Consider the following 18113-nt stretch of genomic DNA (forward strand, 5'->3'; position numbering starts at 1 on the left):
TTTACTGCTTACTTCATAGAAATGCAGGGGCCTCCCTCTGCAACAATCCCAGTTTCTGCTCAATAAGCCAATACTTTATTTACCTCTGTGGCCCTCCTTTTCTTTTCCCCTCCTATAAAAATCAGAGATATTCTGCAGCCTGTCCAGGACTCAAGCCTCCTGGTCTGCTCGCAGTCCCATTCCCACCCATCCCAAGAGGTCTCCAGGATGCCATGCCAGTGACTACCCCTTTCCCCCCAATCTTCCACCCTCCTGTTTTCTCAGCCGTCCCCCTTTCTTTGCAAACAGATTCAAGTTCCTACTTTCACTAAGCCTTTTCCAATCTCTACTAATGTTCTTAACTTCAGTGACTTATATTCAGTGTAGAATTCCTTATATTATTCCCTTTCTCTAGCCCGTATCTGCTGCTTCTCCTATTTTCTCTGTTTTGCTAAGTGACTCCTTGATCTCCCAGTCTCTCAGGCCAGAAACCTGGGGAGTCATCCTAGACTCTTTCTCCCTCATTTCTATATCAAAATGGTCATGAATCCTGGGTTCCTAATTTCATGATCACCTTTAAATCTGACCCTTCTCCTTTCTCATTGCTGCTGACCTAGTTTGTCCTCCTATATAATTTATTCTGGACACATCTCTGAAGCCCCCTAAACTACCCCCCCAACCCCACACCTCCTATTGGACCACTCCTCATGGCTCATCCATCTTTACCAAGTCCGAGAAAGAGATTTCTCAAAGCTCAGATCTGATCAGATCTTAATGCTCAGATCTACCCTGCTCAGAAATAATCTTTCAGTGATTTTTTTTATCAAGCCCAAGATCATTAACTTAGCACCCAGGATTCTTCATGAGCTGGCTTCTATCCTATGTTTCTATCTAATTTCCCAACATTCTTCCACACTCTCCATGTGTATTTGAAACCATTCCCAATTTCTAGAACTCATTATAGCCATTTCACATACTATCCTTGCTGACTAGAATATTCTTCCCCCTCTTCTCTGCCTGGAAAGCTTCTAGAGTCCATACTGTCTTGATTATTCCTATAGGATACCATTTATCACACTGGTGTCTGTTTCTTCTTACAGATTATGAGCCCATGGAATACAGGGGTTCAGCTCTACCATTCTTTAATCACCTTGTGTTTAAATAAAAGATCTGAAAAACACTAGTCCTCTAATAAATATTGAAGGTGTGAATTTAATACAATGGAGCAAACTAGAAAGTACAAATGGATAATAAATAGGTTCTAATCATGGATATGCCAGTTGAACAGGTAACACTTAGGAAATAAATAATATGTATATACACATATATGTGCATGTCTACTTCTTTAAATATAAATTATATACAAATTGAGAGAAAATGTAGCTCATATGAGTTTTTGGTGTCACTATTGAAAGAAAGGAGATAAATGAAATAAAAATTTCCTGTTTTTTCCAGGGTAAATCTCAAGTAAAGTAAATCAACAAACTCATGGAGTATCTTATGGTTAAGAGGAGCCCGCATCTACTCCAATTCTGTTGAAGTTGTGACTTTACAAGGGCACCCAGCAAAATGGAAATAAATCTGAAACTAAGACTCAACTTTCCCATAGCATTTCTATAATTCTCCTTGTACTGTATTTTCCCTTTACTCAGGTGTGTATTATTTATGCTTCTTGGGATAACATCCTTGCTTCCGAGTACTACGAATGTAAATATGTCAAGAATCTGTACAACAATTCGAAAACAATTCAAAAGGCAGTAACTTGAACTTTCGCTGCCGGTCAAACTTTTTACTAAGTCAGTGTTTCCCAAACTATGGATTCTGAAACTCCCCAAAGTCCTTATTAAAACAGATTTGCAGGTTCTACCCAGACCTTCTGAATCTAAGAGGCTTGCTTGGATGAGGTTTTTTTGTTTTTTAATTTATACTTAAAAAACAAAAACAAAACAGTTCACTCATTTCTCCCACTACCCTGCCAACCACCGGAACTGTTCTCTGTATCTATGAGCTTATTTAAAAATAATAACTATATATAGATCAGATTTCTCTTATAAGAAAGATCATTCAGTTTTTGTCTTTATCTTATTTCACTTAGCATAATGCCCTCGAGGTCCATCCGTGTTGTTGCATATGGCAAGATTTCATTCATCCCAATTTTTGCGGCTGTCACCTAGGGGAAGCCTCATGACCATCTGGCTCCAGAAGCCAGGGGAGCTGGCATTCCTAGTCCCATGGGACGGTAATGATTAGTGCACCAGAAAGGAGCTCACCCCACTGGCAGCCTAGTGACTGGGACCGCTGCCAGGGGACGCCTGACTCCGGTGGCCAGTGGGGCCCACACTCATGGGTCCCACAGGACGGTGACCAACAGAGAAAGAGCCCTTAAACAGCCATCATCTCCAGGGACACGTCTTGGGATAACTGTGATCCCTTCTGGAGACCTCAGAGGATGGTCTAGACTCCTTCACACTCACCCTCCACCACACTCCAGAGCCCCATTATCTCCTGGAGGGGAGATTTTTCACAAGTCTGGTGACCTGGCTCTCATGTCTGGTGCCCCAGTTTTTGCAGCTGCCATTTAGGGGGAAGCCCCTGCTTGCCTGGCTCTGCTGGCTCGGGGAGGAGGGGGCGGTGGCTTGAATCCTGGGTCCCACGGGACCAAGGCAATCGGAGAGACAGTTCTTGGCAGGCTACCATCCCCAGGGCACTGCACAGACAAAAGACCCAGGGATACTCTCCAGGGCGGAAGAGGCCTCTTTCCTTGTCCCGGAGCTTCAGCCTGAGAGGCAGGCTGCAGGTCTGGCAGACCTTCAGTGGCCTAAGAAGCCACTCTTATGGAACGTAGGCTGCAGACACTGTCTTGGCACTCTCTGCCTGCCTTGCTCCAGCGTGCTGGTATCACCCAGAGAAGAGCTTCCACACTCATCTGGAGTCCTGGTTTCTATGGCTGCCAGGTAGGGAAACCCTGGCAAACCAAATGTTGCCCTCAGGGGAGGGGATGGGCAGCTTACTACTTCTCAGGGAGCTGGAGGCAGAGGATGATTAATTCTTGAGCTTTTACAAATGCTACACTGAGCCCATTTGCTTTCTTGAAAGCTTCCCTATGTTATTTCAACCAGCACTAAGACTCAGACAGGAATGCTTGTGTTCTTTAACCTCGGTAAAGTTGTGCTTCTCCACTCTAGCTGAGTATCAGAACCACCTGTGAAATATTTTAAAACTGCCCTTGGGTGGGCTCCAACTCCCCAGCCCCACACCAGACTCTGATTCTCTATGTCTGGGTATCTCTAAGTCTGAGAGCAAAAGTGACTCCTAATCAGCAGCCAAATGAGCTACTGAGAATGGGGAGTCAATGAAGTGGCCTGACAGCCAATGCTTGGCTCAGCTTGGTGAAGTCTGATGAATGAGGCCACAAGACAAACTGGGAGTTGAAAGGGAAAGGCCAACTAACCTATAATAAGAAAACCATTTATGTTTGTGGAATGCTCTTACCTTTACAAAGCACATTTAGTCACTGGCCAACATGGACATCTATTATAGCCAAGGCACTATGGGATACACACCTAAATAATATGGGGTCTGACCCTCAAGGAACCAACAACCTAGGTGAAAGCATGAGATCTATACACAACCAGCTGCAATAAATCAGAAGCCTCAGTGCCAGATGGAAATAAAACTAAGTAGTTTGTAATTTTTTGAGTGGGTAGCAGAGTAGGGAGCCATTGAATACTTTTCAGATGGTACTGCCATGATTAGGGTTCCTAACAGCAGGGAATAAAGAAACAGAAAGTGTTGAAATGAGTTCAGTTTAGAGACTACAACAATAGTGTAAGACAGAAGCACTTTCCACTCCATGAAATCATGTATACTCTCAGCGGGCCTAGTCACACATAGGGCAGTAATCAACAACCTCATCTTATCAAAAGGGAGCAAAATAAGTAAACTGAGGCAAAGTGAAGTCAATTGATCAGACATAGTGGCCTCTGTAATTAAAGGCAGAGGGGAGATCTCTTCCCTAGTGTAGTTGCCTGAAAAATCATCACTAGAGGGATGTACCACTTGTAGTGACAAGTTTAGAATCCTTACCTCACTCAGATGCGTCTTCAGTTCCTGCACTTTTCTGTATTGTGGAGTGTCAAGCACCACTTGGTATTTGTCTCGAATCTTCCTTGCATGATCAGTGTATAGGTAATTAGACTTGAATAAAACAACAATGGAAATACAAGTTAATCTATCATTTAAGGAATTACATGTCATGGTCACACATTGTCTTTCAAATGGTTGTCAGATCAAAGCTGAGCAGGCCCTCCATGTATCCTGGATACCCTCCCAGGCAGGAAAAAGACAACTGTTTTTTTTTATTATGGTATCATTAATATACAATCACATGAGCAACATTGTGTTTACTAGATTCCCCCCATTATAAAGTCCCCACCACATACCCCATTGCAGTCACTGTCCATCAGCATAGTAAGATGCTATAGAGCCACTACTTGTCTTCTCTGTGCTATACTAAGGCAACTGTCATTTAACTAAGTGCATCACCTTTACAGGAGGCACAGATCATCTTAAATGGGTCATGACTTGCTAAGGTAGGTTAATGGTACATTTCCCCTTAAAGTAGCTGTAGGCAAAGATTCTTTCTGTTCAGCTCCTTGAGGCTGGTGTCGGGAAGTTTGGAACAAGTGTAGGGCAGCTGTGAGTCGTGAAGGTGTGCACTCACCCAGAGCTTCCTCAGGTGTCGGGAGCGGACCATGTCGGGAGTGTCATACAGGAAGCAGCCCAGGCCCCTTAGGACCCTCAAGTCCTCTTTGTATTTAATCTACATTGCAAAACAGAAATATAGCTGGTCACGAGAAAATGTAAGTCAGGAACAAATAAGACAGGGTAGCACACTTAATTGATGTAGCTTTAATTTAGTTCAACTCATCTACTCTGTACTCTTAGTTTGCTTAAATGCAAATAAATCACAAGATCTTAATTTTAAATCTCTAATCCTGAGCTGAGGATTGAACACTGCTTTTATGTTATTATTACATGGATAGAGAGAAACATAGATTGAATGAAGTGGTCTTTTAGGACAAGGAAACATCTAAGGGAAAAAAAACAGCAACTAAAGCGGGTGAGAGTAGGGATGAACAGGAAAAGACACTACACATGACCTGGGACAGAGGCCTCTTAGAGACTGAGGAGTTGGCAACGATTACTTGTGGAATATAGAATGGCGGTTAGCAATTCTTATACTTTCCGAGTGGTCCTCTTACTACTGTCTCCACAGCTGGAGAAATGTGGACTCTGGCTTTCACACAAATTTACGTCCAAGTTGTACACTCAGTTTATAAGTACTCAATGTAAAAGGTTGTTCAAAGACCACTGGTTGACTTAAATACTGAAAGTCAGCCTGCCTCTTGGTAAGAATCTTCCAGAAAGACCACTAGGAGATGCTTACATCACTGGTAATGTCCCCCACATAGCGGCAATGGATCACTTGGGGTGTGTATGGCATCGAGATCATGTGGCCTTGCATCTTGAAGAAGTCCGATTTGTAGATCAACTAAAGAAAAAAATGCCCAGAAACACCCACATTAGAGAATGAATGGATGACCTTCACCCCTGGGCTCCACAGCCTGTCCTCTTTCCTAAGAAAATACCCACCTCACTGACAGCCTCTTGTGTCTTCTTGACTTGGCGGATTTCAGGTGTGTCAGGAGTTGTGTGAATCTTATCTTTCAGTTTGTGGTACAACTGTCGATACAGTCTCTACATAGGAAGAAAAACCATTCCAAGTGTTTAGTGTATGAAGATGAGGGCATTTATTGACTAATCAACAACCAAATATTTTACATAAAGAGCCATGAGAGAAGAGATTAAGGATACAGACTACTATTGAGAGTAGGAAAAAAGAGAACATGATGTTTATTTTATTTAGGTGAAGAACTCTGAGCACAAACTCTTCTACTCTCTATCAGATGGCTGAATGTACAAACCAATAGTTTATGCATAAAACTAGAGTCATGAGTCAGACTCAACTGCAAACTTACTAAAGATTTTTTAATACAACTGTTAAAAGAAGGAATTAATTTGCATTACAGTCTATGGATTAGAGCCTCTACAAAGGCACTGCCATTGTCAAAATGGTGACAGAAAGGGCCCTCTTTACTCCCTGCTACTGTATAAATTTATAGCTGAAATACAATTAATTCTTCAAGCATTTCAAGCAACGCCATGGTCTTTGAGACTCAGTATTCCCCCCACACCATTAGAATTCACAGTACCTCACTGGTAACATTGTTGACCCTCCGGACATTGACAAATGGAACATCATTGGGGCCAAGTGTATACCCATTGGCCTTGATGTGTTCATAAACTTCTTTGTACTTGAACTGCAAAAGCAAAGTCAGAATGAGATCACTGATGGATAAACAAAACAGCTTTACGTTTTTCAAGAAGAGCTGTCACTTCCATTTGAAAACTACTCTCTGAGCATTAAGTATAATGAAAACTCATTGACAAAATTTCGATAGTCATCCAAGTTTTGAAAGGAATGGCTAGGAAATTAGGGAATGCAAAGAATAAATAAGTGTGTGTGTGTGTATATATATAATTTTGGTATTAATGTACAATTACTTGAACATTATGGTTACTAGACTCCCCCTATTATCAAGTCCCCCCCACATACCCCATTATAGTCACTGTCCATCAGCATAGTAAGATGCTATAGAATCATTACTTGTCTTCTCTGTATATATATATATATATATATATAAATATTTTTGAAACAGAATATTTTTAAGACTGATGAATAGTTTTAAGAATTGATTTTTAAAATGACATGTTAGATGATTAAATCTGTGACTCTACTTTGGAAACCATACTACTGGACCACTGGTCATCAGACCCTGCCTGGCCAGCAAGTTATGAAGGTTCCTAGTATTCTATAGGGCAGCATGGAAGGGAGAGTTTATTCTTCAACTGATGGTTGCCTTATAGGTATGGTCTATAAGCCAAAGTCACTGGAGAGCCAGCACTTCTCCAGGCTCTGCCCATGGGTTAAGTGTATCAAGTTCCAACATGGCACTTTTAAAAAGTAGGGAAGGGTAGTGTCCGACCTAATGCCTGGGCAAACTACAGGTAGTGAGAGCCTATCTGTGCCACTAAGCTTTCTATGAAATGGGCCCAGAGGCTAAGTAGTGAGGAGGCATCAGAGCCAGCAGCTAAGCAAATAGTCCCTTCTGCAATGTCTCTTTGCAGAAGGAAGACAATACCATGGCCACACAGCACCTGTGTGTGTATGAAGTTGCATTTCCAGCGTTTGGCTTGGGGTAGCTCAGGATGTGTCTGTGCAAAGGCTAACAAAAGTAGAGGTGTCATGGCAGCCCTGAGCCCTGAGCCAAAGTAACTGACTCATGCAGGTACAATCCCATAAAAGTCCTATGCTAACTCCTGGGACCACACAGGCACTGCTGAGTTGCAGCAGCAAGCCATTTCTACAGCACCCCTAGAAAAATGTGCTATCTCCCCCCTCTACTGCCATCATTACATCATCTTGAGCCTTCAGGATGTATGTGACTGGGGGAATGGGAATAGGCTATTAATGAGTACTAGTGTCTCCCCTCCTGCTTCAGACCCCAGGAGACCACTTACATAACTGCTCATGTATCGGGTGTCCTTGCTGTGTTTGAAGTGACGGGTGTCAACTGGAAGCCTATATCCAGTAGGCAGGGCACGGCGGCCAGCTCCTCGGTACAGATTCTGCCAGAATGAGGAAGAGCGCATTAACTGACATCGACGTCAAACAACTGATCTAAGGTAAACAAGTCACGTCCAGCTTACATTCGATTTTTGATTAGATGCTTAATGTACTTATGCTCATGGAATTGATTTCAGGAAGAAAGAAGTAAATTTCAAGAGTCAGGCAATGAATTAGATTATGATTAACCTACTGTTATCAAAAAAGAGAACAATGAGTGAAGGGGCTTATAGAGAACAATCCTTCTATTCTTTTGAACATATGCCAAGTTAGCTGCATGGCATCTAGCAAGAATTTGGGAAAAGTGGAGAAAACAGGCAGCCAGAACCACCTCTGTCATTAATCCCACCCTTAAGTCATCACCAATCCCAAGTATAAGGCACATCTTTAGAATCCCACCCCCCATAAATATGCATAGTGTCTTGATGTCAGACTGTGAAGTGGTAGCTCATATTCCTGGCAGAAGGGAGAAATTAGTTTCTGTCTATGACCGTAAGTAGTCTGTCTCCCAGGGGAGCTGCAGGAGTAGGAACAGTATTTAAAATATTAAAGCCCAAACCACTTTAACATTCAATATAGGACAGTAAATAACATTACAGGTTGAGACCAAAGTACTACCACGAGGTAACACAGAAGAGAGATATTAAGTACATAATGTGGAATCCCGTTTCTTTCTCTTCTGAATTTCAGCAGCAGTTTCCAACTTTACCTGCTATTGTTAATAGTGTTTTATGATTACATGCCTTATCTTTGTCATCTTGCTTTTAAGCTTTTGAGAGCAGAGGTAGGAGATTGGTTTTCTTCTTTGTAAACTGTAAACATTGCTCCAAAAACACACATTGCTTCTTGGCATGCTTGATAGGAGGATCCTGCCAGCCCAGAGGGAAGACAGCCTATGCACTGTTTTTGTTTGTTGTTTAACTCACGTGAATGGAACAACATTTACAATTTACAAGGTCAGGCTGAGAGGATGCCCAAGCCGAGGTCGCTTGCAGAGCGGCTGATGGCCTGGTCCTTGCAGGCTACATTTGGATTTTGCTGGGCACTTGGTCGCGTTCTCACTGCTCACCTCATCTTGGAGCTTGTGTGCATGGAGGGCCCGGTCCAGGTCCACAGTTTTCGTAGTTGGAGCCACTTTGCCTCTGACACTGTGGATGTAGTTGTAGTGGTAGACAGCCTGGGGGCAGAGAGAAGCAGTGACATGTTTCAGACTGTGGCAGAATTGCTGAAAAAAAGAAAACTAAATGGAAACCCAATTCTCTTTAAAAAAAAAGGTAATCTGCTTCCCTTTTTTCTGATGTATTACTGTGCCTCGTCCAATAGGATCAGGACCCCACAGTGACTGAGAAAAAGTGGAAGAAACAGCCTAGGCACATGAAGAGAAGAGTGGGCGATTTACCATCGCAAGCTCCAGAAGAACAGGTCTCAATGTTCTAATTCACCAGTGGGATTAATATTTACTTATTAACCTGTGGGGTTCATTAAAATAAAAAAAAAGTGCAGCTTTGTGCCTCTTCTGCCTGCTTTGTGTCAGGCAGTATAGTGGGTGCTTTTCCTCTGCTTACTCACTGCACCCAGACAGAAGCTCTCAAACACCAGATGTTTCATAGACTTAGATCACTTACAGCTCCACTCCAGGAACTGATGGGACAGACACGTCAGGATTTAGGAAGTGAGAGCAGAGTCTTAAGTACTTTCTAAGGCACCAACTCTGGCTTCCCGGTTAGGAAAAGCCTGGCACTGCCCACTCTTTCAGGTTTGCCCCTTCGGCTTGAGTGGTGCCCTGTCTTTACTGCTGTCCACAATACATCCCCATGGGCACTTACATCACTTAGTTGCTTCCCACTTTTCACAGCCTGGACGTAGACTGGAGTGTCGGTGACCAACTTGTAGTCATTCATGGTTTTCTGTGCATGAGCTTTGTACTTGATCTGACAAGAGGAAGAAAATAAGCCTATGTTGACCATTTGTTGTATTAGAAAGTGCAGGTTTTCACAGAGGGTGTGGTTTGCTTTTAACTCATGGCATTTACTTTCATTAGCACTTACTCAACAGACCGGGATGCATTTGAATTCTGTGACCATCAGCACATTCAATGCTTACAGTCATTTGGAGCATCTAATGTCTTCTAGGGACCTTGACAAACTGCTCTTCTAGGAACAGTTAAGCTTTCTTGCTGAAATCTTGATTAGAGTATTAATTTGCCTAGCAAATTCTCTCTTTATAAATAGATCCTGTCTATAGCGCTGCAAATTCCTAACAATGAGAATTTTCCTATAATGAGAATTATGTGCTCATTAATATACCCAAAATAGCCCCAAAGGTGGAGGAGAGCCAGGAGTCCCTTCTCTACCAGAGGACAAAGGAACAGCTCATCTGCACTGGTTAATAAGAATGCCACGTGCATCCTAGAGAAAGGTATATTCTCTGTTCCTTCGTGTCTTTCTCTGGCTCAGCCAGCCTCGTGACTACTTAATACACAGCTGGTCTGTAACAGTGCCTGTACTTTCTACACCCTCTTCTTTCCTCTAGACTAGGCAAAGAAAGAAACATACTTGAAAAAACCAAAAAGAAGGCAAACTCACATCATTGCGTATATCATATGCGTGGTTGGCATGGAGAATTTCAGGAGTGTCCCAGATGTAGCAGCCAATGCCTTTCAGCCAGGTGAGGTCATCCTTGTACACAATCTAGAGGATGACAACAGATGGGTGAAGTTAGAAGAATAAAATTAGACCATACCTTTTACATCAAAGACATGGACATCCTATGACTTTGTGGCTTGAAAAGCAAAAGGCGTTATGCAATGAGGCCAAGGGAGCCGTGGAAACACTGGTGCACAGAGACCTTCTTCCAAAAACAGCTCTGAATTCCAGTCTGCCCTGGGGGTATATAGGAAAGCAATGCTGGAAGAAGGATGAGGTGAAGAAATAGGTGAGTCTGCTTCTCTTTAGGGTGGGTGTGTGGGGGTGGGGGTGGGACCTTAGTAAGCAATGGGCTTACATCGCTGATCTGATCTGTGACTTTTCTGACATGACTGTTGACTTGCAAGTCAGGGTGGCAAATCCACTCATGGAGGTGTAGGCGGTAATCGACCTCACTGACTTTCTTCTGAGTGTCCTTGGCAGTAATCATCTCTACCATGTCAGGCACAATGTGGATTTTCATCTTGTTCTTTTCATAAACCGATCTGTACAGGCGCTGTGAAGTTAAAAGAACACACCAGTTACACAGGGCACTGAGCAAGGCTTCGTGGCAATGCATGCCTTTCCTACACACCAGAGAAGTCAGGGCAACCAGTTCACAGCCATCAGCTGGGGGCAGGGGAGGGACTGGAATTTTCTGACACTTTCTACAGATTCATGGGACCGCCTGCAGGAAGCAGCAGGGACTGAAATAACACTTAGCTTCTTCACATGTGCACAATCAGTGCCATACGTGTTGCTTAATAGAAAATGTTCTGATGAATAATAGACGGCTATATGATTTGGCTTCAGCATGAAGCAAGGCCTTTGGGATTACTTACATCAATGTTAAACTTGCCAACTCTGAGACACCGAGCTGTGTTTGGATCATCTTCAACGCTTCTTGGTAAAGTGTAAAGAGCTTTGAACTTTTCATATTCTTCCCGATATTTGATCTGTAGAGAGGAGGTACAAGAAGGAAATGTAATTTTGGAGAGTGGATCTGTACTATTGAAAGAGCATTAGACTTAATGGGAAGGATCCAGCTCTGATATGCAGTCAAACTTGGGGTCACCACTTGTCTGAGCTTGTTTCCTTGCCCATGTGCAGAAGTGGAGGTACAGCTCTGGTACAGGTTATCTTGAGGTTTAACTCAGACTATATCTGACTACTGTTCAGAACATAGAGAGCTATAAAATTTTAGTTACTGTTTCAAAAATCCCTACACCAATACTAGTACTTCTACTGCTACTACGACTAACTCATTTTAAAGATTAGGTCATTTTTAAATACTCTCTTTTGTGAAAATGGCTTTGTTTTTCTCAACTATAACTGAAAGATGAAAAATGTGCTCAAGAATTTGGTTGTTTTTAATAACCGATGAGTCTGATGCTTAAGAGACACAATCTTGAATCTCCATTTCTGCAAGGTTCTCCAAGAATACACTGCAACCCAACCACCTTCTGTGTGAAGACCAATTTTTAGCTTTCAAGCCATATGACTACTAATTAATGCTCCATGATTGCATGGACTAGGAGGCAAGGCCCTTCCAGAGACCTAAGATCCAATCTTTTAGCATATATGATGTGATAATAACAATTCTCTCACAGTGCAGAGCCTCATATCTTTGTTAAAATTTAAAAAAAGGTGGTGGGGAGATGAGAGTTTATGTGTCAGAACTTCAGCAAAGCCCTTTACTGACTGAATATCAACCAGAATTCTCACTAGAACTTTCTAGAACATTAATTCACATGTTTACATCTAACCCATCCCTTAATTATGAAGAAGACAACATTCAAAAACATTTCTCTTTTCTTTTCTTTTTTAGCTACTGTTGGAATTCTTCTTTTAAATGATTAATTTCTCTGTGTCCCACCTTGTTCCAAGAGCAAGTTGCTGAGAACCCTGCCTCTGTACCTTTTATCATAGCCAAAGGAAAAAGCTTCTGCTGAGCTTTTAAAATCCTACCTACAAAACTTCTCTTTGCAAATAAAAAGATTTCTCCTTTGGGCTAGTCTGACTGCCATCTTCCAAATAAAGTCGAGTCTGGGCAAAATCATATCTATTACTTCTTCCTCCAGGTAAAAATAAATTCCATAAATTGGCTAACAAAGTCTTTCTCTAAATTGTGGATCCTTTGGCCCATTAGAAGAAGTGAAATCACTTTACTGGGTTGCTGGTATTCGTGTGAATAGAATAGAGTTGAAGTAATCAGAGTACATTGTCTTTAGCGTAAAAGTAAGTACTCTTCTGCACAACATTCATGTCAGAAGGGACTCACATAAACTTCAGTTGTGTGTGTGTGTGTGTGTGTGTGTGTGTGTTGACTTGTAATATGAAACAGATTTCTCACTGTGGGTCATGGTCAACAAAAATGTTGGAGAAATACTGGTCTAAAATGTGTACAATTAAGAGGTAAAACTTCCTGAAAAAGAACTGCCCTTATTAGCACTGCAGTGAAGGTTAGAGGGAATTTTGCAATAAAAGGCTTTACTTAAGAACACTTAGGTATGTCAAAGTTCCTGAGACAATATTGTATTTAAACTGCACATGTTATTTAAATTTTATTTTAAATTCTGTGTATAACAAAGACAACTTCTGCCTTAAAAAAGTAGAATTTCAAAAGATTAAAAAATTGTTTTATTTCATAGTTAGAAAGGTGATTATTTACTTTTTAATCACTTATTTGGGGATGGTGTAATAACCAGTTATCATATCACTGGTTTATTTTAATCCCAAAGCCCACATAATTCTATTGAAAAAGAGTCTATTTTGTACAGAATATTATGTCTTCTATCATTTCTTCTGGCTAAAGCAGAGTATATTCATTCATTCATTCATTCATTCATTCATTCATTCATTCATTCATCTGCAGGCTGACAGCCTAAAAGGTCATATCTGTGTCTTTCCTACGAGGGTTTGTGATTCTCTCTGGACTTCAGGGCAGGACCCTTTAGAGAAAGAAACAAGTACATGACTGTGTTGAGTGAGGGTCTGGAATTATCTGCTGGCATACCCCTTTGGAAGTACTCAGGGTTTTCTGGGCAACATATGGTGGAAAGGCTATTTCATTTGTACTTGACTTACATTGCTGGCTAGATGCTTCTGGTTCTTGGCATGTCTCATGGACATGGTGTTGGAAGACAGGATGTAGCTGGTAGCTTTTACTTTATCCCAGGCCTCCTTGTACAGGTTCTGTAGGAGTTAAAAATCTTGTGAGTACAGAAAAATGCATTCTGGTTACCTTCCAAGTAGCAGATTTTTCCTCTCTTTCTGTCCTTCTCAGACATTTCACTAACAACCCCCCAATTTTTTCTCTGTGTAGGATCCAAGCACCCCTAAATGAATAACTGGTTTAATGCTATGACCATAATTTCATAGTCTAGTATTTTGTTCTTTACCATAGTACTTATCACAGTTTGACAGTTATGAGGGTTTTTGATGCCATATTCATTCCCCAGAGATCTAGGAATTCCTGGAGGGTAAAATCACTGACTTAAAAAAAAAAAACCTATTTATCCTTTCCTAATTTTTTGTAGTTAGAGGAGGCTCAAAGAATATTTTCACTCTTAGGTATTCATTTACTCAAGAGAAATGAAAACTTACATGTACCAAAAATACCTCTATGCAAATGTTATAGCAGCTTTATTCATAATTGTCAAAAACTAGAAAAAACTCAGATGCTCTTCAACTGTGAATGGATAAACTGGTACATCCACGCAATGGAATACCATTCCATTAAAGGGAATAAACTACTGACATACACAGCAACGTGTACAAAACATACAGGCATTTTGCCAAGAGAAAGAAGCCAGATGTAATCGCTGCATACTACATAATTCCATTTACATGACATTCTGGAAAAGGAAAAACTACAGGGACAGAAAACATCTCTGTGGATGCCAGGGGAGAGGGGAGGGCCAGCCAGAGGGAAATTCTGGGGTGACAGAGAACTTTTATGTGTCATGACTATGGTGGTGAATACATGACTCTATGCATTTGTCTAAAGCCATAGTACTCTATACCACAAAGAGCGAAATTTGCTGTATGTAAAACAAATAATCAAAATGGAGAAGGGGACTAAAATCGAGTACAGACTGTAATGAATAAATCTAGGTGTATTACATATGCATAACAAGATTACACTGAAGAAGTGGGGAAGAAAACTAATTTATATTATTTTGGAAAATAACGTTTTGCCTGGATACTCTAGGACTGTAGACAAAAATAGCTATACAATACTATATTCTAGTTAGTAAATTTGTTTCTCACAGGGGCATGGGTTAGCAACTCTGAAACATTTTATGTACCTACCAGATTTGAACAAATAAGTAAATATATTATAGATAATGAGAGCCAGGCTTTCCATTGGAAAGGAAAAGGAAAGCTGCAAGTTGGAAAAATAAGGAAAGAGAGAAGGCTAGAAGGAACCCTGGTGTTGAATTGCATTGAAGGCATCAATGTGAACTCATGGTTTCAAAGTGTAGATACAGTTTAGTAAGTATAGAAATAAATACAGATGTGCATGCATACATAAGTTTGTTACATACACGTATTTCTAAGTTTTGTCCATTTAGAGGGCTTAGTAGCAAAGACACCCGGGTGCTTAGATCTTGGTTTTGTAATACCATTCTCCAATAAATAAACCAGAGCTCCCTAGAGAGATGGGTCTATAACAAGAAGAATACAAGATGTGCCTGGAGCATCTTGTGATACCAGGAAGTAAGGAAGTGCAAAAACCACAATGACAGTGTATGACAAGCATATGACACAGGAGGCACTCTGAAAGAGCTCCCAATGGCTAAAGCCGAAACAATTAGAGCAGCAAAATTAACAACAATAGGATTAGACTATATCCCATAGAATAAATTAAATATCCATGAGTCCATACTGATATAAATAAGCAAGAAATGGTGGGAAAGAGCAGTTGTTTCTCACCAAAGAATTCCAGTTAATAAATATAGGAGGAATGACAGAAAAGCACCAGGCATATTGTACAGCAATACATGTTTCAGGCAAGATCTATGAAGGGATGCCAAAATAACTGAGAAAGTTTGATCAGAAACAGTACACTTGCAATAGTCCCAAAGGATTTCCTCCAAGATATTTATTAATAACAAAGGAACAATAGCAACTTCACAGTGCAGATGCTCAGCAGAGAGCAACTTAACCAAGTGATCAAGGTCAGCATCACCAGTTACTGACATCACGTACCTCCTGCTACGATGCACTAGAAAGGTACATCACTTCTGTATTTATTCTTGCCAAAAATAATACTCCCAATCTATTCATGAGAAAACATCATATAAAACCAAATTGAGGAACATTCAACAAAATGGCTAAGTGTTCTTCAAAAGTGTAACATCAGAAAAAGACAAGGAAAGATGGAGAAATGATCAGATTGAAGGGGACTAAGGAGTCAAGACAACTATATGCAGTGTGGGATCCTGGATCGGCATCTGGAACAGAAAAGCATGCTAGTGAAAAAACTGGTGAAATCTGGATGAAGTTTGTAATTAACATTGTAACAATGTTAATTTCTTAGTTCTGATCATTGGGCTACAGTGAAAAGTATGTGGGAATTTTCTGTACAACTTTTGCAACTTTTCTGTAAGTCTAAAACTATGTCAAAATGAAGCCAGGGAAATACAAACTCGGGGTCAATAAAGAACAGCTTCAAAATACCTGCTTATAATAAGGAGGTGTTGAATTTGTGTTAACTGCATGAAATAGCACAATATTCAAATTGGGGCTAATTGAGTTGTAACTAGAATGATTTATGAGAGAAAGTAGGAATTTGAAGGTCTAGGAAAAAAAACTGGAAAAACCTTTGGAGGCAAGATGCCTAACCCTTTTATTCTCTTATTGTCTCTAGAGGAGAAAAAGGTAACTCAAATACAGAAAAGAGAGAAAGAACTCAACTCACACTGCTATACAGATTCTTCAGGTTCTTGGTTCTGTCATAATCCACTGTTTTTAGAACTGTTGTATATTTGTCTTTAATCTGATGATAATTTTCCTTATATTTCACCTGTAGACAAAAAAAAAAAGAGGGGTTATTCTTTTCTCTTGTTTGAGAAAATGTAAAGACAATAGTGGCTCGTCCCTGGAAGAGAGGTACAGGGAATACACACCTCACTGGCATTAATGCCGCTCTGATGAGCAGTCACGTACAGTGGGGTATCAGTGACCAGGTTATAATTCTGTAGATTTTCTTTACCTCCTGCTGTGTATTGTATCTGTAAAGAAAAATAAAAGTCACCAAAATTCTAAAATACGGGCCTGCCATCAGCTTTAGAAGTTTGTGCCAATCTAGATGTGCTTTTATTTATTTCTGGGTGTCTGCTTTAATTCGAACAAAGAGTGTATCATTCTTATAGTCCTGTGGGTTTTGTATGGCTGTCAAAAATAATTTCTTTTAACCAAGAATGGGGCCTGGATCCCTGCCAGGTCCCTTTCTTCATTGTGCTGTCTCTTCCGGTCTATAATCCATCCCTGGTCCCTCAGTCTTAGCATCCCATGAGTCTGTCCTACTAGAGCTCAACCACATGCTAGGAAGTTTTCTGAGAATCTTTTTTTCATTTCAAAACTCATCTTCCCATGGGCACAGTAAACATTTGTATTCTACTTTCTGCAAGTTAATCTGATCAATAAGGTGGAGATGCCTAAGGCACAGGAGAGACTCAAACTGAGAAGGCCCAGCAGAAGAGCAGGCCACCGGAAGGGGTTTTATGGGCTGAGGGCCTTTGGTTCCCTAAGGTCACACATTGTTAAACAGGCTTCCTCCACCTGGGCACAGGGACAGCTGGCTGTCTCACACTGAACCCAAACGCTCCACTGACCCCAGTGGGCTAGTCCCAGGGAGCCCGGCTCACCTGGCTCTGGAGGTCATATGCTTTCTTGGCTTGGAGGATCTGCGGTGTATCCCAGACGTAGCACCCAATGCCCTTCAGCCAGTTCAAGTCATCTTTATACACATTCTGCAACAAAGAAGGAATGGGGAAAGGTGACGAGTACTAACTGAAGTCACAGTTGGGCTGATACAATTTCCTATCAGCCCTTGATGGTACTTAGTACTTAGTGGTCATGGGGTGGGCCTTTCAACAGCTGGAAGGTCTTTAATGCCCTGGTCTAAAGACACTTGGCCGAGAACAATAGATACATTTTAGTCTAGTGTTAAACAGATTAGATATTTAACATCTAAGATATTTAACATAGGTGTCACATGGCTTGAAGGGGACTGGTTAATCATGCCACTTTGTATTAAAAAGCAGCAGGATTTACAAAAACAGGGGCAACTGGAACATGGTGGGCCAAGGCAGGGCTGGGTGAAGCCTGGAATTAAGTCAGCTGCAGAGAGGACATCATACATCACTCAAGATCTCCTGCGCATTTCTGGCCCGTGTAACACTGGGTTCTTCCAGGAGAGACGTCCACTGGTGGAAGTAGTGTCGGTATTCCAGGTCACTGAGGATGTACTGGCACCTTTTGGCCAGCACGTGATTCATCATATCATTGGGGATATGAACATTTGCTTTGGTGTCCTCATAATCTCTTCTGTAGTTCAGCTAAAGAATAATATTTGTAAAGACAAAAAGAAGAAAGGAATTAAAATGGAATTATTCAAGTCAATTACTTTTAGAGTCTTTTTTCCAGTATAGATCAGTCCCTTTAGAATAGATGAAGGTTTAAAAAACATT

At 41.1% G+C, this 18113-nt stretch overlaps 1 protein-coding gene across 30 annotated transcripts in view; it reads right to left on the reverse strand.

The window, feature by feature from the left end:
• Positions 1 to 18113, reverse strand: part of NEB (nebulin) — a 199472-nt gene that overhangs the window by 46400 nt on the left and 134959 nt on the right. For all 30 annotated transcript variants that reach the window (XM_073241429.1, XM_073241446.1, XM_073241444.1 and 27 more), the window contains 16 exons: positions 17784 to 17981; positions 17289 to 17393; positions 16548 to 16652; positions 16340 to 16444; positions 13501 to 13608; positions 11256 to 11369; positions 10733 to 10930; positions 10315 to 10419; positions 9556 to 9660; positions 8799 to 8906; positions 7624 to 7731; positions 6255 to 6362; positions 5635 to 5739; positions 5429 to 5533; positions 4703 to 4801; positions 4066 to 4176 (listed from right to left, as the gene is read on the reverse strand). In XM_073241429.1, coding sequence (XP_073097530.1) covers positions 4066 to 4176; positions 4703 to 4801; positions 5429 to 5533; positions 5635 to 5739; positions 6255 to 6362; positions 7624 to 7731; positions 8799 to 8906; positions 9556 to 9660; positions 10315 to 10419; positions 10733 to 10930; positions 11256 to 11369; positions 13501 to 13608; positions 16340 to 16444; positions 16548 to 16652; positions 17289 to 17393; positions 17784 to 17981 — 1887 coding nt within the window. The remainder of the gene's footprint in view (positions 1 to 4065; positions 4177 to 4702; positions 4802 to 5428; positions 5534 to 5634; positions 5740 to 6254; positions 6363 to 7623; positions 7732 to 8798; positions 8907 to 9555; positions 9661 to 10314; positions 10420 to 10732; positions 10931 to 11255; positions 11370 to 13500; positions 13609 to 16339; positions 16445 to 16547; positions 16653 to 17288; positions 17394 to 17783; positions 17982 to 18113) is intronic.

This window comes from Manis javanica, chromosome 7 (assembly GCF_040802235.1).
Source record: "Manis javanica isolate MJ-LG chromosome 7, MJ_LKY, whole genome shotgun sequence".
Classification (NCBI taxonomy): Eukaryota; Metazoa; Chordata; class Mammalia; order Pholidota; family Manidae; genus Manis; species Manis javanica.